At 35.4% G+C, this 27,966-nt stretch overlaps 1 protein-coding gene, 1 long non-coding RNA gene and 1 pseudogene across 5 annotated transcripts in view; 2 read left to right on the forward strand and 1 right to left on the reverse strand.

The window, feature by feature from the left end:
• SRSF11 (serine and arginine rich splicing factor 11) overlaps positions 1 to 27,966 on the forward strand; it is a 43,733-nt gene that overhangs the window by 9,308 nt on the left and 6,459 nt on the right. For 2 of the 4 annotated variants that reach the window (XM_042952140.1, XM_042952137.1), the window contains 8 exons: positions 6,472 to 6,696; positions 13,372 to 13,505; positions 17,265 to 17,374; positions 19,321 to 19,413; positions 20,141 to 20,190; positions 21,598 to 21,725; positions 23,526 to 23,607; positions 27,659 to 27,790. In XM_042952140.1, coding sequence (XP_042808074.1) covers positions 6,497 to 6,696; positions 13,372 to 13,505; positions 17,265 to 17,374; positions 19,321 to 19,413; positions 20,141 to 20,190; positions 21,598 to 21,725; positions 23,526 to 23,607; positions 27,659 to 27,790 — 929 coding nt within the window. In that variant the 5' untranslated portion in view covers positions 6,472 to 6,496. Of the gene's footprint in view, positions 1 to 6,214; positions 6,266 to 6,471; positions 6,697 to 13,371; positions 13,506 to 17,264; positions 17,375 to 19,320; positions 19,414 to 20,140; positions 20,191 to 21,597; positions 21,726 to 23,525; positions 23,608 to 27,658; positions 27,791 to 27,966 lie in introns of those variants that run through there. The other 2 variants (XM_042952139.1, XM_042952138.1) reach the window with 2 other exon arrangements.
• LOC122228985 lies at positions 10,085 to 10,184 on the reverse strand (annotated as a pseudogene).
• On the forward strand, positions 13,512 to 16,140 carry LOC122227557. The gene is made up of 2 exons (XR_006206118.1): positions 13,512 to 15,610; positions 16,087 to 16,140. It is a non-coding gene; the product is annotated as an uncharacterized LOC122227557 (long non-coding RNA).

Genomic DNA, 27,966 nt, shown 5'->3' on the forward strand with positions numbered 1-27,966 from the left:
ATAAATTTAAGTAGACTTTTTTTCTGTCCTAATATGTGTGTCCATTCATCCATCTATCTGTCGGTCGCATAATGCTAACTATCCTTTAGCTTCTCCTCTTCATTTAGATGGAGAAGAAGAAAGGGGAGCGTGAGATTTACAATTTTGATATTAAAATAGATATTAATATTTATAGAATTATCTAATTTATAGAATTAGAAATATAATTATCTAATTGTAAATTAGAAATTCAAATTAAGGGGCATCTGGCTGGCTCAGTTGGTGGAGTGTGCAGCTCTTGGTCTCAGGGTTGTGAGTTTGAGCCCCACTTTGGGTGTAGATTTTATTTTTTAAAAAACCTTAAAAAACCTTTTTTTTAATGAAATTCAAATTAAGATAGATCTGCAGATAAGTTTTTTTAAAGTTGAGGATCTGTAAGCAGCAGTTTATTTCCTATTTTTTCTTACTACTTTCTATAGCCATAGAGAAAAAAATGTATAGCCAAATACTTGGAAAGTTTATCTCAACCAGATTTCCTTGTAAATCTAACAAGTACATTCCTGTCTTCATTCAGCAAGCCTTTGCTGAGTGGATTATGTGAGTGAGGCATTTGTGAAGTTTCTAGCACATAAATGATACTTCCTAAATTTTGTCAAATACTGACTTTGTTCTAGTATATTATTGGGCATCGGGAAACACAAAGACAAATACATTGTCTTCCCTGTCCTCAAAAAGTTATTTGCTAGAGAGAAATTGCTGCTTAACAACTAATTTGATTAAAACTCTGTTGCTTTTGCAGATTCGCAAAATTGTGTCAATTTGGAGGCCATTTCTATTAGTGTGCACAAGCGTATCTTAACAATAACAGGTGACTTGCTTGACCTATCCAACTGGGAACATGGTATCCAGTGGGTAGAGTGATAATACATACCTGTGCCTATTCTATCTTTTAATTGAAGAAATTCCAGCTGAAATTATGAGATTTGTTTTTTGCATTGGAAATATCTTTATAAGTATTCTTTTCCTAGTCTTATTCAGATATAATTGGCACACAGCACTGTATAAGTTTAAGGTGTACAGCATAATGATTTGATCTAAATGTATTGTGAATTATCACAATAAGTTTTTCTAATACCCATCATCTCATATAGATAATAGAAAGGAAAAAATGTATTTTTTTTAAATAGTCATTTTGTTTTATATCTCTAGTGCTTATTTATCTTATAACTGGAAATTTGTACCTGTTGACCACTTTCTTCCAGTTCCCCCTACCCTCACCCCTACATCTAGTAACCACAGATCTGATCTCTTTTTCTACGAGTTTGGGCAGTAGAGGGGAGAGGTTAGATTTCACATATAAGTGAGATTGTACCATATTTGTCTTTGTCTGACTTATTTCAGGGACCATAATGCCCTAAAGTCCCACCCATGTTGTCAGAAATGAACGGATTTCCTTGTTTTTTATGGCTGAATGATAATACAATTGTGTATATATATACACATACATATACATACCACAACTTCTTTATTCATTCATTTGTCAGTGGACACTTCGGTTTTTTCTATGTCTTGGATATTACAAATAATGCTGCAGTGAACATGGGTTTATATATCTCTTCAACATAGTGTTTTTGTTTCCTTCAGATACAGTCTCAGAAGTGAGATTGTTGGATTATATGTAGTTCTATTTTTAATATTTGAGAGACCTCTATACTGTTTTCCTTACTAGCTGTACCAATTTACAGTACCACCAACAGTGCTCAAAGGTTCCCTTTTCTCCACACCCTCCCCAGCATTTGTTGTCTCTTCTCTTTTTGATGCTAGCCATTCTGATAGGTGTGAGGTGATATTATAGTTTTGATTTACAATTCCCTAATCGATTATTAGTGACACTGAGCATCATTTCATATAACTGTTAGACAAATGTCTATTTAGGTCCTTTGCCCATTTTTAAATTGGATTGATTTATTTATTTATTTATTTATTTATTTATTTATTTTTGCTCTTGAGTTGTAGGAGTTCCTTGTATATTTTGGATACTAACCCCTTATCAGATCTATGGGTTTGCAAAAATATTTTTCCCATTCTGTACTTTCATTCATTTTGTTGATGGTTTCCTTTGCTATGCAGAAGCTTCTTAGCTCGATGTAGTCCCACTCATTTGTTCTTGATTTTGTTGTTTGTGCTTTTGGTGTCCAAAAAATTATTGCCAAGTCCCATGTCAAGGAGCTTTTTCCCTGTTGTTGTTGGGTGTGTGTGTGTGTGTGTGTGTGTGTGTGTGTTGGGGTGGTTTTTTTTTTTTTTGCCTAGAAGTCGTATAGTTTCAGGTTTTTAATCCATTTGAGTTAATTTTTGTGAGTGGTGTAAGATAGAGATCTAGTTTCATTCTTTTAAACACGAGATCTTTGTAGAAGCTTTAAATTGGAAAGTACGAAAGCTTGTTCATTATGACTAAGAAGCTTGGTATTATTTCTGAAGATTTGTGTAAAGTATTACTTTCTAATATTCTTTTACAGAATATCAACATATTCCTGCAAATATCTTAGCAGTGTGATAATGGCTGTTCCTCACCTGTAAGTAATAGGACTTCATTATGGGGAACCTATAAGTTATTTTATATATTCCAAAAGCCTTTCAGAAATCATGCACTATAACATGCATATATAGGCCAAAAACAATTATATGACTATATAAGCCATAATATGACTGGTATATAGGCCAAAATGACAGATTACTTTTTGCTTTGGATTAGAAATAGCATTAAATCTTGGTTACACTGGTAATATTTCTCATTCAGATATAGCTGGAAGCCTTCCCAATCTACTCCCAAAGATCAGCTGTGACCCTTCCCTTTACATATTTCCTTCACTTCACTTTCCACATGATACTGACAGGACCTCCTTATAAGTCTCTCTGAAATATAAACAATGATCTTCCAACTTTTCTTGAAAGCTTCAAACTTACTCTTGCCCTCAGGATCTTTTTAATTTGCTATTTCTCATGTTTGGATTGCTCTTCCCCCAGAAATTCAAAAGGCTTGCTTCCTTCTTTTATTAAAGTCTCAGCTCGATAACACTTTCTCCCCTATCTTTTATCCTGGTTTATTTCCATCATGGCATATTATTCACATACATCTTTGTGTTTATTCATTGAAAGTTTGTCAGACTAGGGGCGCCTGGGTGGCTCAGTCGGTTGAGCGTCCGGCTTCGGCTCAGGTCATGATCTCATGGTTTGTGAGTTCGAGCCCCACGTCGGGCTCTGTGCTGACAGCTCAGAGCCTGGAGCCTGTTTCAGATTCTGTGTCTCCTTCTCTCTCTGCTCCTCCCCTGCTCGTGCTCTGTCTCCCTCTCTCTCAAAAATAAATAAACATTAAAAAAAAATTAAAAAAAAAAAAAGTTTGTCAGACTAAAGTTATATGAGATCAGGGACATTGACTATCTTTTCTCTACTGTATTCCTAGTGTCTAGGAAAATCCTGGAACATAACAGGTGCATAATACTTGAAGGAATTTGTAAGTGTTTAACAACATTTATGATATGGAGGTTAAAGTAAATTAAGATGACCATTATACCCATCTTCAGATTCTATATTATAGTTATGTTTAATCAGGAGCCTAAACAAATCTGAAGTGATTTAAAACTACTATAGATTCAGGGCACCTGGGTGGCTCAGTCAGTTAAGTGTCTGACTTCGGCTCAGGTCAGGATCTTGCTGTTTGTGAGTTCAAACCCCATGTCGAATTCTATGCTGCCAGCTCGGAGCCTGCTTCAGATTCTGTGTCTCTCTCAAAAATAAATAAACATAAAAAATAGATATAAAAATAGATATACTTGTTATTTACTTTGATATATTTATTTGCTTTTAGTTATTTCTATGGGCATCATATAACAGTAACTCAAGGTAGTTAATTATTTAATCTACTTGTTAGACCTAGAAAGATTTTCATGATTATGATTCAGGTCCTGATTGAAGTAGATTCTTAGAAATGAAGTGAAATTTCTTCAAATCACACTTTATAAATGACAGGGTGGTATTCTGACCACTCTTCTGGCTCTAGATCTAGTGTTTTTTCTACCTATCAGATGACTTGAAAATACTCAAAAATCCTCTTTATTATAATAAGATTCTTTTTTGCTACATTGTTTCTCCATTTGAAAGCACCATCTATTGGCATATTCAGTGAGTCATTATACATAAACTGGCTTCTGATGGTTTAAAAGATTTTATCTTACCACAAAACTCTCTTTGGTTTGAATGTATAATTTTAATTATGAAATATGTCAAATATATGTAGAGTAACATAAAAGATTTCTGTGTATCCACCAATAAAGAATAAAAAGTTGCTAACATTAAAGAAAAAAAAAAAAAAGGCAGGTATGAACCCTGCCTTTGTGTTGTCCTTTTATCATAGAACAATGTAGCAAGATTGTCACATGATAGGTACTTCTAGTAAGTGTTGAACTTTTCATATGACAAAACAAAGCAAAAAACAATTTGGTAATGAGTTTGATGTCCTTTATTCCAGGGAAGACAATCCATGGATTAGGGGATTACGGTGCCTCACAAACTGTTAAACACCCTTCCCAAAAGATTTTGGACAAGAGCGTGTTCTAGAGAAGATTAGGAGAAGCAGCACAGAAATAGGACATGATTGGCCAGAAGGTTGAGGGATTTTCTTATAAAGCTAGCAGGCCATGTTTTCTAGATAAGATAAGTTAACTAAAAGCTGAGTTAGAAGATTGTGATTGGTGTAAATTAGGTTTCTTGAGGTAGGTGTTTCCCGTAGGTGCAGGCTGACTTAGGTTTAGATTTATGACTTGGGCCAGGCCACTAGAGCAGCCTCAGTTTTGTGTGTCCTGATACAAATTAACTTTAACAAATTAAGAGTCTGTAATTGGCAGTTACATGTGTTAGCTTCAAAGTGAGAAAATAAATTATCAGACATTTTTTATATTCACAAGTACACGCCAATGAGTGACATGCCATTAGTTGTAATTTGTAATTTTACTGAGGCTTACATGCAACCAACCTATCCCTTGTTTTTATAAGAACTAGAAGGGACTTAGTGCATAAACCTAGCTAATTGCCTCTGCATCCAAATCTCAATAACTTTGTGTTCTAATCTCTCACAAATCACACTCTTGACTTCTTTATTGCATAGATGTATTAACGAACAAAAATATCCTGTAAGACCTCAGGTTTTAGCTTCAGGTGTTAGCCTCCAAAAATATTTAGGGGCAAGTAAAATATTTAACAATCATCTTAGAGTAAATGGCTCTGTCATTAAGGCATATTTATTCATGTGTTTAATACATTTATTGGACATTCACTATGTGACAGACATTTCCCTGAGTCTTAAACGGACTCAGAAAACTCAAAGGCTTTGGGAGGAGATACATGTCAACATAACAAATACAGTATATGTATCCTCTGTTGTCCAGCTGAGAAGAGGAAGCCCTAAGTCAGCTTGCAGAAGTTGTGTGAGGGAAGGAAGGCCCCACAGAGGATGGCAGATAAAATGAGGGAAGGCATTAATAATTTGTATAAAGGCACAGTGAAATGAAAGATTTTGTCAGGTTTGGGGAACTGCACGTGTTTGGATAAAATGGGTGAGTAGTTCAGATGAGGTTGAAAAATTAGACAATTTTTCATCGTCAAAGCTTCAAAATTATTTTAAGCAAGATAATATGTATGTAAATCAAGTTTTTCTGTAGAAATTTCAGATCATATACTAGAATATATTTAGGTACTATAAAGTGTGCTTTTAAAAAGTCAACTTGTGAAATAAAATGTGTGTTAAGCGCTAAAGTAAAACACTGAAATCTCTTTTCAAGGTTTTAGTGGCAACGCAAATTGGTTAAAAATGTAATGTTTCCAAAATGTATGTAAAGGTTTATAACTGTATAGTGATGGGGAGGAAAATTTGGTAACTAGCGAGGAAATTTCCGTAGTTAACTGGACAGATCTGTAGCTCTTCTGTGTGAAGAAATAAATATCGTGGTCATTTCTAATAAGAATAGTTGCTAAGGTGTGCAGTTTTTTGCAGAGGAGTGAATGGTTATTTTTTAAAGTTAATGCCTTCCGCTTCTTTCTTAAAAAGAAAAAAAAAAAGGTGGGGGTAGCGAAGAGGGATGACGACCTCCATTAGACCGCGGTGCCTCGCATTTTTCTGGCTGCGGACGAGGCTTGCTAGGCCTGCGCGAGGCGGGGTCGACGGTGACGCGCCCTTGCGCCGCAAGGCATTGTGGGGAGCTCGGGCCCGCGAGTGAGGTGGTTGGAAAGCGAGGTGGGGGCGGCCGTTTGTTTTCTCGTGGTCTCGAACTCGCGCGCTCTCGCCCTCCCCCCCCCCACCCCCGACAAGCGGCGGGGTGGAGGAACGGCGGCGGTGGCAGCGGCGGCTGTAACATCGGACACACGTCTGTCTCCTCTCCGGCGAACCGGTTCCTCTTCCCCCTCCCTCTCACTGTTTGTTGTGTGTTTGATGTGTTAAAGCAGGAGCGAGAACGCGAGCAGCGCCATGAGCAACACTACCGTCGTCCCCAGTACTGCGGGCCCGGGCCCCAGCGGCGGGCCCGGTGGCGGCGGCGGTGGCGGCGGAGGCGGCGGCACCGAGGTAATCCAGGTGACTAATGTCTCCCCGAGCGCTAGCTCTGAGCAGATGCGGACCCTCTTCGGTTTCCTAGGCAAGATCGACGAACTGCGCCTCTTCCCGCCAGAGTGAGTATCGTCCACCATCACCGTTTTTACTAACTCCTCCCCGTTCGGGGCCTAACTACACCATTTCCTAGGCCCTTGTCGACGCTCCCTTGGACCAGGTTGCTTTAGTTGAGGCAGGCTGTTGATTTACTTGTGAAAGAAACTGCGTATTAGGCTTAACGCAAAGAAGCGAAGACAGTGTTTTGGGGATTAAAGAGGCACAGCCTTTTAAAATCTCAGGATTTGGGGTTTTTTCTTAAATTGTGCCAACGTGGTCGTTCTTTGAGCATAGAGGAAGGCAAACTAAATTTTATGAATTTTGTATATAGTTGTTTTTTTTTTTTTTTAAGTCAGATGTTTGAGTTCTTTGAAAAGTAACAAAATTATTCATTCCTATGTTAATAATGAAGTTTGTTGTCAGTTCACTTAACTGTTATGTATTGCCGTTAACTGATTCTGGCGCAGTGAATATATTTGAGTTAATATTCTTTGACAATTCAGTGAGCCTTAATACTTAATTTTTTTAATGACAAAAATGGGTTATAGCCGGAACGTAAGGTTTTCTTTTGTTTAAAAAACGTACACCTTTATGTTTCACAATTGTTCTTGAGAGGAATTTAATAGAATGTTAAATTTTTGAATTTCGATTGATGGCTTTTTGTTTTTATTCTGTTGTCTCATTGCGAAAATATTAAATGAGTGGATTGATTGCAAAGAAAAAATAAAGCTATGAAGTAAGCTACGTGATAAATACTAGAACCAACATTTGAAATAAAATGGTGTGCTCTTTGTGAAGAGTGAAAATTCAAATATTACTGTCTAATGAACGCAGGGTACCCGCTGTACATTGAGAGTTTTATGATGTCACTTAAGTACTAAACAGGAAATTGGAATCCTCAAGGAATCCACTGTTGTGGCTGTAATAAATCATTAAGTACATTTTTACTCTAAAATAACAGGTTGACTATACTGCAGTATTAAGTATTTTGCATGTTTCATCACTTTCTGCTTAAAATATTTTCAAATGATTTCTTAGTGTTTTCAGATTGGTGTGTTTAATTTTCGGGAAATATTCATGCAGAGAGATGCTTGATTTTCACAAAGTGTAGAATTCGGGGAACATTTTGTTATTTTGAATGGAAACTTGACTGCCTTTGGTAATGGAGGGCAAATAGCTTTAATAATATGAGCATACAAAAATATTTTATTCCATTTTCCCATGACATACCATTTATCAAGTTGTTAGTGAAATTAATAAACAGTAAAAAGGCAGAAAATGAGAATGACAGATGTGATTTTTGTAATCATGTTATTTCTTGAAGTATTTGACATACTGGATTGATTATGAAATAATTCTTTCCAGTCTGACAAGTTATTAAGAATATCGTTACAGTTGCTGACTTTAGAATGTTTTGTTAGTTTTGAAAATGCTGTTCTTATGATGCGTTTATAAACAGATGACAGAGGTATTGGCTGTTTACTGGTTCCTCTTTTACCTAATGAATGATCAACATCTTAGAATCATGATGGACCAGAGTCTGACTTCTTTGCTTTATTATCAAAGGAGTAGTTCCATCAGAAACAGAATAACTGATGTGCATCAGATAACATGATCTGGAGTGCTGTGCATTAAGAACTCTTTTCCCTGTTTTGGGAAGAGAGCAGATAAATATTGACACATTTTTGCTCTTTGATCCCTTCATATATATTTCTACATATAATTTTCTCATCTGAAACTGTAAGGTTACAATGTAGTAGATGCTAATATTACCTTAGTGGCCTTCGTGATTTGAATAGTATGGATGTAGATTCCTACTTATGTTGATTTAATGTTGTTAACGTAAGTCTCAGTTGCTAATCTGACCTGCATAATTTGGAAATACTTTATGGACAGTTTCTGTAAGCTTACTACAGTTTTCGGCGGTAGCTTGCCAGGGATAATGTGGTATGGAATCTGACATAGAACTCCAGAAAGGTTCATCATTCCAAAATATTCAAAAACTCTACTTTTTTACTTAGAGAATAATATTGAATGGTTCAGAATATATAAAATCTATTGTAAACACATTTGCCACTTTTTTAAGGAGGTAAATGTATTTTCTGTTTTCCTCAAAAGGCATTTATATTCACCTTGAATTCTTTTCACCTAGAGGTATACCTATGACATGCTTATTTCCTTTTGTTACTCAGATGTCACCTAATCAGAGAAACTTTCCCTGATCACCCTGTATAGAAATAAAACACTGCTGCTTCCTGCTTTCTCTGTTCAACTTAACTGCTTTGTTTTTCTCTAAAGCCCTAATTACCAACTGACAGGTTAGGTTTAGCTTCCTCCCTCTTTTAGAATATGTGGCCTCTTGTGTCACCAGCATCACCTGGGGAGCATGACAGCCCTAACCCACCACTGCTGACATGCTGATTTATAAATGCCTATTGGCAGGGGCTAGGGAGATTCTAGGACCTGGGATTATGCCAGACATTTCAGGGACAATCTCCTCAAGAAGGTTTCTCCCTTTGTTTCATTATTGAGTCCCCCTCTTGGTTCTTTTAAGAAAATCACCGGCCTATAATTTTACCCAGTGATAATAATGTTTCATAAAAAAATAATATTCTAACCCTTTCTTTGGTATGACAGCCATACTGCTATTTGAGAAGCTTCTGTCGGTGTTCTCTCACTCTCTTTTAAAGGAAAATAGTTAATTTGATTCTGTTTGTTCCTAAATTGCATATTGGAAACTCAACATTGTCTGAATGTCTAGTATATGCTAGATGCTTTCCTATTTTATCTGAGCCTGTTTTACGAAGAGTGAACTGAAATTCACATAGTTTGTTTTGCACTCCCAAACTACTTTACCAGTGTCAGAACTAGCATTTCAACCCCAGTGTTGTGATTGTCCTTCACTGCTTTGCTTGATAAGGATTTCCATTATTTAGCCAAGCAACTTATGAGTGGAATCATTCTTTTACAGTTAGTAGGTATTCTTTAAATGTGTGGTTTTAGTGTATTTCAGAATGGAGAATATAACCAGAGAGTTCATTGGGTTAATGATCCCAGGGAAGCATGTGTCAAAGTTACACATTAAGTTGAAGGTTCACATCAGTAACTTAAATAACCAAAAATAGATTATTTTTCTATAGTTACCAAAAGACTTTATTTTCAAGTGAAGGCATAGCCAAGTAGACCCAGCTCCATAACTATAGCAGACTCTGATGTAGTATATATTTGATACTTCAAGTCGCTGAAAGTTAATTCACTATTCACAAACTCACATGGAACTCATTTGCTTATCCCAACTGGAGAACAAAAATAAAATTAGTTTTCTTTCACAGCAAAAAAAAAACCATAATACATTAAATTTCTGAGGAAAAGTTTACAAACCTTGTAACAAAAAATATATTAGAAAAAATTAAAAGTATGGTACATGTCATGAATTTGAGTGTTATTGCACAGGGGCTATGCTAATCTTCTATCATTCCAATTTTAGTATATGTGCTGTGGAAATGAGCACCAAAAATAAGTATATCAGGGGTAATAAGTATAAGCAAGAGAATAGTTTCGTAACGTTATCTTTAAAAACTTTTTTTTTTAATTGAATGCAACATTTTACTGTATTTCTTTGTAACTAAATAAGGACACAAGGAGAGGGCATATTAGGGCAAGAGAGTCATATTTTCAGGTGAATGTTAACATTGTCACTGACCTGTCGTTTTGGGAGCCTAAGAGATGCCTTTGTTTATGATTGTATGCTCAAAATTTTCCACCCAGAAATGGTTTGGTTAACAGTATTAAAGTGGGAGTTGAAAAAGTGTTATCGGTGGCCTAAACTAGTTATCATACTTTAGTTGGCATGTATATTAACAGTGGATCTTATGAATCAAAGCCCTCCTACAAAAGGGATTCTCAGATTCATTAGGCTTGATGAAAAACAGAAATCTGAATTTTCTTTGTGCATCCCAAAAGATTTGGAAACAACCCTTAGAGGACACTTTAAAAAACAGTGGAAAAATACTACCACTCTGTACCTAAAGGCAAAAGCATCATACAGGGCTCAATTTTTCCTATCTTGCTTCTCAGTTCTTTCCAACAGCCCTGCTTCATCTATATTAATTCTTACACGATTATATTTTTGGAAGTGGTACTTGCACAAAATTCTAAGGTATGAAAATTAATTTCAGGGGCGCCTAGGTGGCTCAGTCAGTTAAGTGTTGGCTCACGTCATCACGTGAGTTCAAGCTCTGCGTCGGGCTCTGCTGGCAGCTCAGACCCTGGAGCCCACTTCAGATTCTGTGTCTGTCTCTCTGCCCCTTCCCTGCTCATGCAACACACATGCTCTCTCTCTTTTTGTCTCAAACATAAAAAGAATTTAAAAAAATTAATTTCAGGCATCAGTCTGAAACTAACATGCTATCTTATTAGTATGTGTCTTTTATTAATAAATTCTAAGTGAACATAGAAAAGTGTACCCGTGGGTCCAAATAGTAATGGTTTTAAAAAAGATCTTTTGAAGGGGGGGGAGATGAATTATTTGCCCTTCTGTGTTGTCTTACTGTGACTGTCTTTTCCATAGTATTTAATTATTCATGTTTTTAGCTTCCCACCACTTACAGGTTTGATATAGCTAAATAATAGCTGCAAGCAATAGCTGTAATATTGCAATGACATGAATGGATAGAAAAAATACGAAGCATTTTAATTGCTGAATTAATGGAAATACACTGTGAACACGTAGGCAGTATTTCCTAATTTTCTTATAAAAAGAACTGTTCACTGGGTTGATGTTTTTTAACAGCTTATTGTATAGTCATTTTCTCCTTTAGTCAGATGACAGTGTCAGAGAAATAGTAGAGATCACTTTTCCAGCAATTTAAGTGTCTACTACTTCCCAAGCCATCGTGGTAGGTGTTAAGAATGAAATGATAGCGTAATTTAAAGAACTTTTTAATTTTGTGCTAAAAAGGTGGATATGTAAGAAATACAAAGTGATACACTTTCTAAAAGTGATGCTATTTCTAAAATTGTTGAAAGGACATTCTTTCCACTACTATGGGTGCAGCATTGTTAAATTATAGACCAGTAGTGCTTCACATTAAAAAGATAAAACACTGTATCCTTTCAAAAACATTTGGCATTAAGCTTCTGTAATAAGATAGCTTAAATTCCCTTTGGATGTACCTTATCAGCTGTGCTTTGAACCTAAATTTGGGTATGTGCTTAGTATATGGGCAGTGCCTTTCAGGAAACATTAAAAGTTCTAATGGGTTTGAGTTCTTGAGCTATTATATCTTCATGTTAGTGCTTAAATTATGAGGAAAATCCTTGCCACAACAAATGCTTATCTGAAATACCTAGTGTAGCCAAATCTGATGTAATTACATTTTTATGTACACACGAAAATCTAATTTACTAGAAAAGTTAGCAGCAAGCCCCATTCTAGTAGCATTCCAATATATTTTAGGATTTACTTTTTCATTATTGAGTCTTAAAATGCAATTGGCTGTTATAATAAAGCAGTCGTGCTTTACTCTGGGTGCATGTTAAAATCGTCACGGAGAATTAAAGAAGGAGGAGGCATTCAATACTTCAAAGATCTTGATTTAGGGGCGCCTGGGTGGCTCAGTCGGTTAAGTGGCCAACTTCGGCTCAGGTCATGATCTCACGGTCCGTGAGTTCAGGCCCCGCGTCGGGCTCTGTGCTGACAGCTCAGAGCCTGGAGCCTGTTTCAGATTCTGTGTCTCCCTCTCTCTCTGCCCCTCCCCTGTTCATGCTCTGTCTCTCTCTGTCTCAAAAATAAATAAACGTTAAAAAAAATTTTTTTTTTTTTAAATAAAAAAATAAAAAGATCTTGATTTAATTTGTGTAGAGTGGGGAACCTGGGTTGTTTTGTTTTGTTGTGTTTTACCCCACTGGTGATTACTACTGCTTTAGGGCATTGGTTCTCAAATAACTTTTGGTGTGGGGTTAAGAGAAAAATCCTCCTCTAATCTTTGTTACCCTGCCATAAATTGCACTTCACTTGTTACACCTATAAAAACAATTAACTGAGGGAATTTTTGAATTATTTGTGTAATACTTGGCGTTGGAGTACTGTAGAAGTGTACACATTTTTTGTGTGTTTTTCTGAAGGTGGTCTGAGTAAGGCAGCCTTAATTATTTATAATGCCTAGGAGTTTTAACATGCTGTAGGTGAAAGAAGACAGCATTTAGTAGTCAGGTCAAGAAACTGCTTGATTGTCAAAAAGATGTACCTTCTTGCAATATTCTTTTATCCCTGAAGTGGAAATTTTTTTGTGTTTTTTACTCTGAAAAGTTACCAGTAATGAAAATTTTTCTAAACCAAAAGTAATTATTTTTACCTGTAATTAAAAAGTGGGTGGTATGGTATTAATGGAAAAGAATGTTGACAGTTTTGTGGTCTGCTCAGACTCTTGAGATTATAGTTACAAACTGTTTTTTAACTTGACACACTGTAAATTTAAATAGTGATTGTTTTTCTCTACATGCAATTTGCTAGGAGCTCAGTGGGCGGTACCTTATTTGAAACGTCATTTTCTTTTGAAGTGGTTAAATAAAGTAATACATACGGTGGTATGTATTTTTATCTGCCTATTTTACTTTTGGAATGTTTGTGAGTCATACATTTGTGTTTTAGCTTATATTCTTTTTCTCTTTTTTTATGTTATTTGCTTATTTTTTAGTGATTCACCTTTGCCAGTCTCTTCCCGTGTCTGCTTTGTTAAGTTCCATGATCCGGATTCAGCAGTTGTGGCACAGCATCTGACAAACACTGTATTCGTTGACAGAGCTTTGATAGTCGTACCATATGCAGAAGGTTTGTGCTTTGTTTAACTACCTATGAGGGCATCCTATGATGACCATCTACCTCAGTATAGTTGTAGAGTGAGCGTTAGTAGCATGTTAGAAATTTAAGCTTTTAACATTTTGAAACCCTTGTTATACTGCAGTCTATATTTTTACTTGCAGATTTTTTTAATTCTAAAAATTAGAAATCAGGCCTGTTTTTATAAGATATTTAACTTTTTGCATTCTTTTAAAACATTTTAAGTTCATTAAAACCATATCCCTATTGTAATTCCTTAAGATATATCTACTTAGTTAATGTTGAGTTTTATGAAAAAGTCCTGAAGGTGAATGGTTCACTCCATGCACATTTATGTAGAAACCTTCAAATAAATGCATGATGTTATTTCTGTTTTGAATATGACTAGGTTAGTATTATTTATGTAGTACTTCTTCTCACAGATAACTTAAAAAAAAAAAAATCCCACATTGAATTCCAGTATACCAAGGGTTGCAATGATTTTGGTTTTTATGAAAGTTGAAGATTTCCTATAGCTTAGGTGCCAGCTGGGCACTGGGTGAATTGTTTTTATGCCAGATTTTCTTGTTCATTCTTGCTATATTTTCTAGATATCTCTAAATAATAAATTCTTCTCTCTGTTATTTGTGTGTGTGATTTTTGTAGTGGAGAAGGCAAATGCAAAACTCTTCCAGATGACTGAAAAACAGTGGGTCCTCTGCAGCTACAGGGGATTCTAGACATTAACTAAAGGCCAGCAAGCACTCAAGTCCCCCAAGTGTTTTCCTGGTGTAACCATTTGTTAACTACATTTTCTCTCTTTTTACATTTTAGGCTGTTAACGTAATTTGACAGAAAAATAATGAGCAGGGTTTTTGGATCTAAAAAAGCCACTGTGACAAGACAGCACTATTTTAATTCCATTTTGTAAAATTTTCTGAGACCTTTTATAATTAGTTTGTTCCCAATGTACTGCTACTTTATTTGCTTTTTGTTACTATAAATTTTGATCAAAGAAATCACTGAAATATGATAAAATTACTGGATTTTAGGCTAATAATTTAACATATATACTGACCAGAATTTAAATGCTTTCCCCTTAATGAACTGGTCAGTGGAAGCAGAATCTTGATATTGTTAACTTTAGATGCTATCTTAGATCTTGAATACCAGTGTGAACATTTACACCATACCTTGTAAAAGTTGTGAACTGTCTAGTCCTTAAAATTTAGAAGAATTGCCTTTGTGGTTTTCTAAAGAAATCAAATTGCATTCTTAGATGGATTAAGGCATGTTATGTAATAATAGTACATCTATCTCCATGATATTAAAGTGTGTGAACCCTATTTTAAGGTTTTAAATTATATATGTGCTGATAAACGTTTGAGTTTAGTGTGTTTTGATTAAGCAATTTCTCTTATATCAGTGTGCCTGTTGTAGGGTAAGACTTAACACCAAGAGAAAATTTCCAGAATTCAGATTTAGGATAAGTAAAATGCAGTTTTTGAAACAAGGTTCAAATCATGTGAGTAATGTGCAAAACTATAGTTAGGCTTTAAATTTAAAGAATTCTTACTGTCTAAGTATCATAGTTCCCAAGTCCTGAACATAATACAGTATATCATATAACTGGCTTTCTTAAATATTGTTAGGCCATAGTAAACTTTCTAGTGTCTGTTATGAAAATGAAATGTTTAGGAGTGTATATAGAATTACAGAAGTATTTAGTTCCAGTATCTGTTTTTGGTGTATTTAATTCTTGGTATGATATGCTGTATTAATGTTGCCACCGTTAAATAACTGATGTACTCAATCCCTTTGTCACCATTCACCCTAGTTTTAGCTCTTACACTTTGGTGTTGGCTCTTGGTCAGTGTTTCAAAACAATAGACACAAAGTCTACGGTAAGGAATAGTCTTAATTGGTAAAAACTGAGATAGCTGGATATGGAAGGAACTCTTAATAGTAATGGATTTGGGGGTTATTTAGGTTCCTTGGTTAATGTTTGTTTCTTTTGTCTGTTTCTTTTTCTTTCATTTCTACACATTCATGCAGTATTTCATGGTTCTATCAAAGCAGCAGTAAAAAAAATACTCTTGACGCATGAAAATTAACTGGTGAGGGGCCTCATTGCTATTTTTAAATTGTAGTTTTATTTTTAAATAGTCTTTTTTAAATCAGAGGATCAGATGCATGACTTTTTTTTTAATGGATGCAGATCTTCTATCAGGTGTCTCACAATATATTCAAGAGGATGTTAGTTTGCCAGAAGTATGTTGCAAATGCACTAATTTGAGTAAGATGTTGATACTTAATATTATCCTCTTGAGACATAATTTTGCATGCAAAATTATCCCATAATCTTTGTAGGTTTGTTAATATTGATGCATTAATGCCCTATATCTAAATGATCTTCTCCCCCCACCCCTCCATAACTCTTGGTATCTAAATTGATGACAGCTCTGACACAAGCAAGATAACAGTGCTGTGTAGTATACATTTGTTTATATTATCGGCACTTCTCAGTATAGGTGGAAGGAACCATTACCTTTATTTAACAGTGGTTTTTCTTTTTTGTTGTTGTGTTTTACAGTTCTTTTCCCTGGTTCAGCCTGAACTATATACCAGGCCCTGCTGAAAATACCACCCAACAGTTTTCTTCTGCAGCTTATCCAGTTTCTCTTAAGTGCCCTGTACATATTGTATGTTTTATGATGAGATGCAGTTTCTTAATATGTATTACAGAAATACTACTGGTATTTGCAAATATGTAGTTTAATTGTATTATTGAACTCTCATTTTGGGGGCTTGGGCACATTAACAGATTAATCCATCTGTATAGGGCTTTTGCTGTTGGATAGAATTTAAATTGTCTACATAAATATTTGTCTTAGGACCCTTAGATTTTATCTGAATACACAGATTAGGCTTTAAAAACAGACATACATGTTGTTTTTGGCTTTAGGAGTTTGGCTAAGTTAGCTTTTGAACTGACACTCATGTAGCAGCATTTTTGGTATGGTTAGCATGGCACATGTTGGAACATAAAGCATTTTACTATACAGGTAAGGAATGTGCCATGTTGTTTTACCTATTCTCTCTCTCTCTTACTCACTTTCACACACATCCTGTGTGTATTCAGAGACCTTCAGAAACATTCATATTCATTTTCATGAGTCAGCAAAAGCCCTACGCTTGATTCCAACAGAATATTTCCTTTACATACTTTTCTTCTCTTAATTTTTACAAAATTTGTATGGTAGGTGTAAAAGAAAATCATAGTAACTGTACCATATTATTAACCCCTAAATCAAACTTTTTTTGTCTTGTGTATCTTGATTTTTCTGTGTGCTTTATAGTGAAGCAGCCGACACGAGTCGTTGTTCATAAAACAGCTTTTGAAAGTTGAGAGCACACCCCTGGAGAACCGACTGTGCTTGCTTACGTTTGGTTCATGACTTAAAAATCGAGTACAGGTGATGAAATCTTGGCAGTGTTAACAAAAAAGTAGTGTGTATTGTGCTATTTTTTTTTTACTCTAGAAACTTAACCATTTGTAGAGAAAAAGGAAACAAATTTTCACACATTGAAGTTTCATTCTGACATAAAATTAATGATAAATAATCATAGAAGTCAAGCTTTATATTTTAGCGAACATAAGTACTTTTCAACAAACTCAGGTGGTGTATCAGGGAGACATTTTCTGGGTGTTTTTGTGTGTTTTCTGTCTTGCAAAAGAGTGTGTTCTAATGCAAGGATGTTTCTCTGCAGGAGTTATTCCTGATGAGACTAAGGCTTTGTCTCTGTTGGCACCAGCTAATGCAGTGGCAGGTCTTCTGCCTGGTGGTGGACTCCTGCCTACCCCTAACCCACTTACCCAGGTACTAGTTTCATTGAATTCTTAAAGGATAGAAAGGAACACAGAATTGTGGATAAACCTAATCGTATTTGAGCTTTTTAAGTGCTGTTACGATCAGTGCACAGTATTGTAAAGCCTATAATGTAATCGTAGATACTAGGGAGAACATCTTGAAAATTTACATTTTAAGAACATTCTGAAAATCACAAATCTGTTATATTTGGTTTTGCCACTCTCAGAATAATTCATAAGGAACAGTTGGGGGTGGGGGGGGAACCTCATGAGGCATAAGACTTCTGTTGAACATGCTATTAAAAATAGTATGTTCATTTGGACCCAGAAGGAAAGGTGAAATTCAGACTATTTTTTTCTTTCTCAGTGCCCTTTTGATCTTTACTCTTATGGGGTTTGAATTAAGTACATGGCTTGAAATAAAGATGAATTCTTGATGGAGATTTTTAACATGGGGAAGATGAAATAAAGTTGGAGAAAATTTTTGGTAGGTAATGTTTCTCATCGTGATTGGATACTGTAAGAAGTATCTCATTTTAGGACTGAAAGCACTTCAAATTGCATGTGTCCTTATTCAGAGATTATAACTGGTCAGTGAGTGGTTTCACAGGTAATAGTGAACAGCGAGCTTCAACTAGAATTTTATAAATAATAGCATTTTTTCTGTTATTTTACCTGTCTAAAGAGTTCAGTTAACTATTAAGTGACTGGTATGGTACCAGAAAAGGATGACATTAGGAATTCCCATCTTTTTGAATATGACGTTGTCACTTAGCTCCTAATTTTTACTTACAAAATGAGGATCTGGGTAACTTGTAGGTAGATATCTTCGATATATAAAATCTGGTAATAACTAAGGCAGGTACTTTTATAGTAATAGTAGCTATATTTTAATTGTTCTCTGTAAACAGTTAAAGTACAGACAGTTTGGTACCTTTTATTTATTAAATATTACTAGAAGCTAGGAGAGCTTTTTGCACAGTTCTTACAAAGAAAGTCATACTGCCTGTAGAGCTACAGGACTTTGCGTGGTTTGCATCTATTATTGATTAGAATCATGTCAGGCAAGAGAGAAAAGCACATAGTAATTTGAATAGGAGAAGTTTAATATAAAGAGTTACTAGTAACAGGAGATTACTTAGTGCAACCCCAATGAATACAGTAACCACAGGTTTAAGAAGCAACCGTTACTTCTAGAGCTGAGGAAGAAAGAACGCAAACACATTAGTTGAGGGTATTCTTCTTCTCTCTTAAGGCTAAGTTTCACACCTCTTTCAGAAAGGATGCATAGCACAGAAATTCTCTGGGGTGCCCACAGAACTTATAAGAAGGTGCCCAAGAAGATGGCACCAAAACTCACTAAAAAGATGAAAACCAACCACTGGGCATCCCCCTGCAGTGACAATCAGACAGGGGACATAGGAACTAGGAAGAGAAACCCCTTCCACAGTGTCTTTCTAGGTCCCCCTACAGGTAAAGCTTAACATCATGCCAGATGTCAAGAGAGAAATATTTATAAGCGTGCTACTTCCATTATCACAAAACAGGGCAAGGACAGTGGATTTGGAGCTGAGAAGCAGTAAATATTTAGAATTGTTAGCACAAGAATATATTACATTTTTTAAAATACTCTTCTAACTTCTGGCCATAGGGATAAATGTGCCGTAATAAGTGAAAATTGAGGCTACTGTATATTGTGGGGGTAGGCAAACTACAGCCTTTGGGCAAGGCCCCCATTTTTGTTAATTTTTATTGGAACACAACCATGCCCATTTGTTTAGTATTATCTTTGTTTTGAAGCTTCAGTGGCATAGCTGAGTAGTTGCAACAGAGCCCACATAGCTACGGACTTCAATTAGTTACTACATTGTCCTTTAAAAGAGGGGGGAAAAAGTTGACCCCTCGCATAAGATACAAAAATTAAATTTTAAATAAATAAAATTTGAAATTTTACAGATTGGCGCTGTTCCACTGGCTGCTTTGGGAGCTCCTACTCTTGATCCTGCCCTTGCTGCACTTGGGCTTCCTGGAGCAAACTTGAACTCGCAGGTACAACTTAAAAGCCTTCCAATTTTGAGCTCATTTTTATAATTAAAGAATTTGTTCCACTAACTGTTATGTTTGCATTTCCAGAACAGGAAAAAACTGATTGCTGTAGTATAGTATTACTGTCTTTTATATAAACTTGTGAATGAAAGGTTTAAAAGGTTACTGCACTAATAGCCGCTTAACCATTAGAGAATTTCTCGTTTTATATAGTTCAGAGTAGTTTCACAAGAAGCCAGTACATCATTATGTTACGGAGTCAGAGTAAATAGTCATGAAAGGATGGGAACATAGATTCATAATTCATGTTCTTGTTATCTACTCCTTTGGAAAGTTTGTTTTCTCTCACTTTAATTTGGCTAAACTTTTTTCTCAAGTCCTTATATTGTGGCAATCTTGCATTACACTGCCTAAGCACTTGGAGTTCTGTTTTACATTTTTCTTTGAAATGTTACCTCCTCAGAGTCTTAAAATAAGCAGGAAGTAATTGTTTTATAAAACCTAGACTGTTCAGCATTATGATATTCATATTTAACTTGGTAAAGCAGCTCAACTTAATGTGACATGTTTCACTGACATTATATTTCTGTTGGTTACCATTGATTGTGCCTAAAATAACGTTACTTTTTGGAGGTTGGCCAGAGCATTCTAAGACATTCAACATACTGAAAAAAAAAAAAAGCAATCACTTATTTTATGTATTCTCACTGTTATATTTTTGTTTTTGCAGTCTCTTGCTGCAGATCAGTTGCTGAAGCTTATGAGCACTGTTGATCCCAAGTAAGGATTTTTTTCTGTATTTCCATTGGTGATAATGGATATAGTATGTGAATGTCTGGAGAAGTTACTTTTTGATAGTTAGAAAGTTATCTCAAGTTGTAGAATACATAATTCTGTTTTCTAGAAACAAGGAGAAAAATTCAGAAGTAAGCCCATCCGTAAAGGGTTTTGTGTTCATATAATTTGAGTCTTTCTGAACAATTGTAAATACTTTCTGCCAGGATGACCAGAAAGGAGCTACATGTTACCTTTAGTTAATTCTTTTGAAAGATGTATACTGAGTATCTGCTATAAGTCTGTACCTTCATAGCATTTATACTGTAGTCAGAAAGAGAGACATTTAAATATAGTAAAAGTATGTGCATCCAACAAGAGGAAGTACACAGGTGCTGTGGGGACTTATTACAAGGAGAACTTCATATTAAGATCAGAGAGGCTGAGCCTGGGGCATGAATAGTAGATAGGGAGACAGCAGTGAAGGAAACAGTATCCCAGAGCAGAAGAGTAGTGAATGTCACATAATGCCAACATCTTTTCTTAGGTGCTTTGCAAGTTCTCTTTGTGCTATAAGTGTACATTCTCTAGTTGATATGTGGCAAAGTCCTGAGGTATTTTAATGGATAATTTCTTATGTTAAATTGAACTTAATGCTTTTCCTACTTAGTGAATTTTCACTATCAGCAAGTGGGAGAGCATGGAGTGAGGGAGAACAGAATCATTTGACTAGGGTAGTTGCCTTTTTTCTTAAAACTTATTAGATAAAATCTTAGCATGTACCTACCACCCAGCTTATAACCAGTACTGTTGAAATTTCTTGTGTACCCATTCTTGTTTACATTTCCCTCTCTCCACAAATAATTACTACTGTCCTACATTTGTTTCTAATTTTTTTTCTCACGTGTGTGTAAACCCTTGAGGTCCCATCTTTCTGGTCAGCAATTCCATGAGTAACTTTGGTGTGCCATTGGCCTCTGCCTCATTTTCTGTCTATCCTCAACCTTACAAGTAATGCTCTTCCCCAGCAAAATTTTGCTGCTGTAGAAAGTTTTTAAATCATGAAAAATCGAAATCTTAATCTACAATCAAAAATCTACAGCATCTGCGTATTCCCATGTACTAGCATTTCTCAACATGTGCTTATGGAAAGTTAATGGGTGTTCAGCAAAATTAAGCAGGTATTTTTTCTTATTCCAGAGGTCTCTGAATCTTTAAAATGCAGATGCCATTGTCAGTATTGAAAAGGATACTATATTGTACGTGGTTTTACCAAAATTATTATGAAATTCTCTCCTCTTTTTCAAGTAGTATTTTCCTAGAATGATGATATATAAAACATTTGTACATTTATTTGAAATACTGTTATGCATTTTAAAATCCTTCAGATCTCAATTCTTGGTTCTGTTTCAGGTTGAATCATGTAGCTGCTGGTCTTGTTTCACCAAGTCTGAAATCAGATACCTCTAGTAAAGAAATAGAGGAAGCCATGAAGAGAGTACGAGAAGCACAGTCCCTAATATCTGCTGCTATAGAACCAGGTAAAGTATTGTAGGCATTTGTGTTGAAAATATATGATTGTTTGTGAAACTGATTCTTGCATAAGCTTGGAAATTTATTGAGTAATACTATAGTCATTTTTTTTTTTTTTTTTTAATTTTCCAAATTCTGATGAAAGATCATGTAATGGAGTGATCCTAGGCAAGGGGAGGGGACGTGTCACCTTGACATATTTGAGAATACCTGGGGATACCTAATTGTCATGCTGCTGGGTAGAGGGTCAGATTGTTACTAAACATCCTACAATCCTACATCCTGCCGGACAAGCACCATACCCCATCCCTCAAAGAATGATGCATTCTGAAATAATAGTGCCTAGATTTATGTTTGCCTGTGTTGGGATAGCCCAGTTGATTTTAGTCTTTAATTTGACCAAAAGAACCTACTAAAGATGCTTCTATTGTGACATTTGTTTAAAGAAAAGCAAATACCTAAAAATAGTACCTTATTCTTTGCAGATTGTCTTTTTGAGATGAAATGAATGGTTATCGTATTGTCTATTTATATAGACTGGATGTTTGGTCCTGATATTTTTTTCCCCCTTTAAGTAGCAATTTATTCATTTTTCACTCTTCTTAATGAAAGGTTTTACATGTGTACAGGATTAGGAAAATAGTTATAAGTATAATGTTGGGTAAATTAATACCAAGTGCTTTATGTCAGTTATTTAATCAACAGACTGTTAATTAATCCAAGGCCACAAGGCAAGCTGTAGACATAACTGGATCTATGACTACAAAGCTAGAATATCATGCTGTAACTTTCTGTGTTCATTGAAAATTAGTAACTAGAATTACTAAAAATAGTTTACTTATGAATCCCCCCAAGAATTTTGTTATTAATATTGACATTTGCAGTAAATTGAATTCTATTAATGAAATGGTCTAAGTGTGAAAGAAGTCTTCAGTCTCACTTTCATACAAACCATGTATGAAGAATGCAATAGCTTTATTTCTCTTAAGTCCCAAGTTAAAGGAATTGCTTATGTGTACTATTTAAAATCGAGGAAATGGGAGTCAAATCATTCTAGATCTGTCTCCTACACTTACACAGTTGAAAATTGGTGGCAAAGAGGAGGGATCAAACAGATTAAGACAGCTTGCTTACTAAAACCCAGTTCTATCTTGGAGTATAGTGAGAACAGTGAACGAATCATGACTTTTTGGAATCAAAGGCCAAATATTGAACCTGTTTATCAACCACTTTAACATAACTGTATAGGAAATTGTTTAGCAGAGGAGCTTAGGCCTAAGTGGTAAAGAAAGAAGGAATATCTTAATGGACTAAGAACTAAAAATGTTTCTATTTCTATTATAAATCTATTAAAAATATGTATCTTGTAGTTAAGTGCTGGTTGGGAGGTGTTGTTAATATATAACACGTGAAAATAATTTCAATCTGGGTGAATTATGGCTATATTTGGGAAAGTAAACCTAGGAATGGAAAAAGGGACTCCTCACTTAGAGGATGAGAAAGGATCCTCATATAAAGGATTCTCTATAAAGAATGAGAAGGTTTAATCCTTTTCATCAATTGCTAATGGACATTACATTCACAGCCTTCCAAGTCTGGTGAAAATGAAATAGTGAAAGGAACTTTTGGCTAGCCGAAAATCAGAAGCCTAATTTGTATCTACCAAAAGCCTGGATAAAATGATCACATAACATTTAAGGATGGTATATGAAATCTGAAAATTAATAAATTCTTAGAATAACTCACGAACGGAAATAATATTCCTATTTGATGATTTCTAAATACAGATTCCTTTTTTTAAAATGTAGATAAGAAAGAAGAAAAACGAAGGCACTCAAGATCAAGATCGCGCTCTAGAAGGAGGAGGACTCCCTCATCTTCTAGGCACAGGTTAGATTGTTTATGGTAGTTCACTGTACCACAGACAAAGATAATTTCTATACCTCACGTCCTTCTTCATTTACTACCTTTTAACTTACTTAGCTCTTTGTTAAAGTGTGTTTTAGTAACTTCGCTTTAGTACAGTGTGTGAGTTCACATATGTGTACATGAAGAAAAGGTATGGGCTAAATAGATGATCGGTACTTTAAAACTCCAAAAAATCCAGGGATGGGAGGAAGGTACTGGGATTGGAGCACTGAATAGAGTTAGAACTATGGAAAAAACACTAGACTTGAAACTTTTGGCTTGAATTCTAGTTCTGATTTTTCACTAGACTCTTAACACTCGGAAGGTCATCACTCAACCTACAGGTTGATTACCCATCTAATGCATGAATATTTGCAAATGATTTTCTATTCTTTTGGTAATAACCACCATACATCTCGTCTGAAAACCCTTTTAAGAATCTGTCATGTTCAGGGCGCCTGGGTGGCTCAGTTGGTTGAGCGGCCGACTTCGGCTCAGGTCATGATCTCGCGGTCCGTGAGTTCCAGCCCCGCGTCGGGCTCTGTGCTGACAGCTCGGAGCCTGGAGCCTGTTTCAGATTCTGTGTCTCCTCTCTCTGACCCTCCCCCATTCATGCTCTGTCTCTCTCTGTCCCAAAAATAAATTAAAAAAAAAACTTTAAAAAAAAAAAAAAAAAAGAATCTGTCATGTTCACTGTAGTGGGTTCAAGTGTTCCAAAATTTAATTTTCTCTTGAAAGTTCAGATGTTGTCATCAGCGACAAGTTTGTTTTTCGTGAAATGATAGCCTTTGTTCATTTTTTCAAGAGAATGTCTGCCAGTACCTAGTCTGAACATAGTTTGTCAGACATATTCTTCCAGGTAAAGGTGATAGTTCAGGGGAAAAGCAGTTAGTTACGCTCACAACTCAGTCATGACAGTTTCTTTGATAACAGCCATTGGCCTTTTAATAAGTATGAGAAGTGATTTTTGCATTCATTGGACAGAACATTGCTTAAGGGACTAGATTTAATATTTAGTACTCAATACTGTGTCACTAGTATTCAAGGAGCCACATTTTCTGTGTACCTCCACGTTTTTGCTCATAATGTTCCTTTCTGCCTAATGATCTTTACTACATCTTCACCTGCACCTGAGGAACTCGTTTTTGTTTTTTCAGGATCAACTAAAATTTTACTCTGACGTGAAATATTGGTCCTACTTATAATCCTCATCTTCCAGGACCATGCTATTCTAGCTTAGTTTACAGTAAAAAGGAGAACCTAAGTTTTTTTTCTTCTGTATATACCAAACTACATAGTAGCGTTCTCAGATTTTAATTTGAATTATTTTAATATGACCAGTGGGAAATATTTACAATGAAACATGTATTTCCTTGAACAGAGTGTTTTTGGACACTTGTAATAAACAACACCTCATAACAGAATTATTATGGGTTGTAGTATCTTAAGCATGTTGATCTGTAAAATGACCAGTTACTTTTAACAAACTTTTAATATGCTATGTATATTTTTGATTTCTTTTTTAAGAGCTCATATAAGATAGTGTGTTAAAGTGGCTCTACAGCACATCACTCTTAAAAAAAAATAGCTGTTTCAGGACCTTAGTAAATTTATGGGTGTGGTACCCCTGCTTATTAGAATTTTTTAAGATATTTTGTATTATTAATCACGTTTGTTTAGAAAGAAACTAAGAATGTGCTTATGATTTTTTCTACATCTGTAATTTTTCTGTATACATTAAAGGCAGGAAAAAGGAGTTAATAACTCAGTTTAGCTAAATGGTTATTGACCATTAAGTTTTCTGGCTTTAAGTTTTCTTAAAACCAGAGTCCTCAAAAGATGAGTAGTGCTTAATTCTAGTAACATCGATTTTTATTTTCCAGAATTTTTTTTAACCTTCAAGAAGAAAGTGATTATTCTGATATTTTGTATTCCATATCACCCAAAATATACTATTATTTCCCTTTACTGAAGTTAGGCAACATAGTAGTTGTTAAGAGTAGAGTGTTGAATAAGGTAGACATGTATATACTCTCCATTTTTATTAAGCTTACAGAAAGGTACATAAGTATTACATGAACATTTCCTAGGCTATAGACATGTATTGAGAAGGATTGTTCATAGTAGTTTCCAAATACAGTAAAAAAAAAAATGATTTTTTATCACAATTTTTAATTACAAAAATTTAAATCACAATTTAATTACAAAAATTTGAATTTGGTAAGACACTAGTGATAGGTTTTGAAACACCAGTTTGAGATAATGAGACAAAAGAAGCCATCTTAGCACATTAATAAGAGGAAAGAAGGCAGTCAGTATTTCTTACGTACACCTACACTAAGGCACTGAGCTGAATTTTATTTTTTATATTTTTTAAAATTTTTATCTTTAAGAGAGCGAGCACAAGCAGGAAAGGGGCAGAGAGAGACACACAGAATCCGAAGCAGGCTCTAGGCTCTGAGCTGTTAAGCAGAGATCCTGACGCAGGGCTTGAACTCACAAGCTGTGAGATCATGAACTGAGCCTAAGTTATAAGCTTAACTGACTGAACCACTCAAGTGCCCATGAATTCCTTTTTTTTACTTATTTTTTTTCTCTTAAGAGAGAGAGCATGTGAGTAGGGGAGGGGGGAGAGAGAGAATCTCAAGCAGGCTCCATGCCAGCACAGAGCCCAACACGGGGCTCAGTCCCATGGCCTTGGGATCATGACCTGAGCCAAAATCAAGAGTTGGACATACAACCCACTGAGCTACCAGGCAACCTGCCCCGCCGCAGAGCTGAACTTTTTAATTTCATTTTAAATGACAAGTACTTGTAATATAGGTGCTGTTGTTTTTCCATGTTCAAACAATGGGCTCAGAGAATGTTTTAGATGTGCTGCCTTAATAATTGAGATTTGAACACAAAAATCTTTTTCATTTCTAAAGTGTCTATCCTCTGGACAACTTGAAGAAGTGAATGCAAAAAGTTTATACTAGAAATTTTCCCTAGAAACAAGTTGAATGGTCCCTATAAGTTAAATGACAAAAGTCTTGGGGCGCCTGGGTGCTTCAGTCGATAAGGATCCAACTCTGAATCTCAGCTCAGGTCTTGATCTCAGGGTTGTGAGTTCAAGCCTCACATTGGGCTCTGTGCTAGGCATGAAGCCTACTTAAAAAAAAAAAGTCTTTAGCAAATGATACAATTTATTTTTAATTATTTGTAAAAGAGGATAAAATATAAGAAGGAGGATCATTGACAACATCAAAAAGTTAATTGTGCTTAAGTTCTGGAAGAGAAAGTATATAGGATTGGGGGTAAAGGAGGAGAGGACACAGAGAGAAATACTTCTGTTACAGGACTGGAAAGGGGTGATCACTTAGAGATAATGATCATGTTGACGGGAAATGGGAGTCAAAGAGACAGTTTGTGCTGAGTTGCATATTTTTATATAAATCTGCATTGCTCGGATATCTCTTAAGTTGTAAATCAAGTGAAATAATATCTCAGAGAACAATTAGAAATCATAGATGGCAAGAACACGTTAAGTGGATTACATTTAAAAAATGCAAATAAGAATGGTACCTACTCAACAAGCTTATTGTGAGAACGAGTATTTGTAAGGCACATGGTAAGAATATGTAAGTATTTGGTAATAGATACATAGATTTAACCTGCAGTAGTGAGGATTCACATAAGATACATTATAAAATTCTGTGTAGTTGTGGAAGATGATGCAAATGAGTCAGATAACTTTCTATTTTCCTTCATTGTCTAGCACTATTTTTAGGCTCAGACTTGTAGGGCATAGGAGGACTATTTTGACAGGTAAGGTGAGAAATTCCAGGTGTTAAAAAAAAAGTATTAATTTCTAGTGTATCAAAGATGTTTTATTTATGGACTAAATGAATAGTATCAGCAACTGACAGAAAATTACTCATACTTATTGATGGTTAACCCATATGTCTGAATCATTTGATGCTAAATGAAACAGTCACAGAGCTAGTCTTTCTACGTTTATATACGTGTATTGGCTTTCTTTTTGCATTATTAGGCGATCAAGAAGCAGATCAAGAAGGAGATCACATTCTAAGTCAAGAAGTAGGCGACGATCCAAAAGTCCAAGACGGAGAAGATCTCATTCCAGAGAGAGAGGCAGAAGGTCAAGGAGCACATCAAAAACCAGGTACAGTAGACCATTGACATTGAGTGGGAAGACAAATTTTAGAGTTTCCAAGACTTAAATACAGTGCTACTTAATGACAAAAGAGGTGGTGAAAGGGGATAGGACTAGACTGGAGAAGAAACTCTTTAAAGTTTGAGGAGACTGACATTTGTTTTCTTGTGCCCTTTTGCAAACTT

The sequence above is a fragment of the Panthera leo genome, chromosome C1 (assembly GCF_018350215.1).
Source record: "Panthera leo isolate Ple1 chromosome C1, P.leo_Ple1_pat1.1, whole genome shotgun sequence".
NCBI classification, from domain to species: Eukaryota; Metazoa; Chordata; class Mammalia; order Carnivora; family Felidae; genus Panthera; species Panthera leo.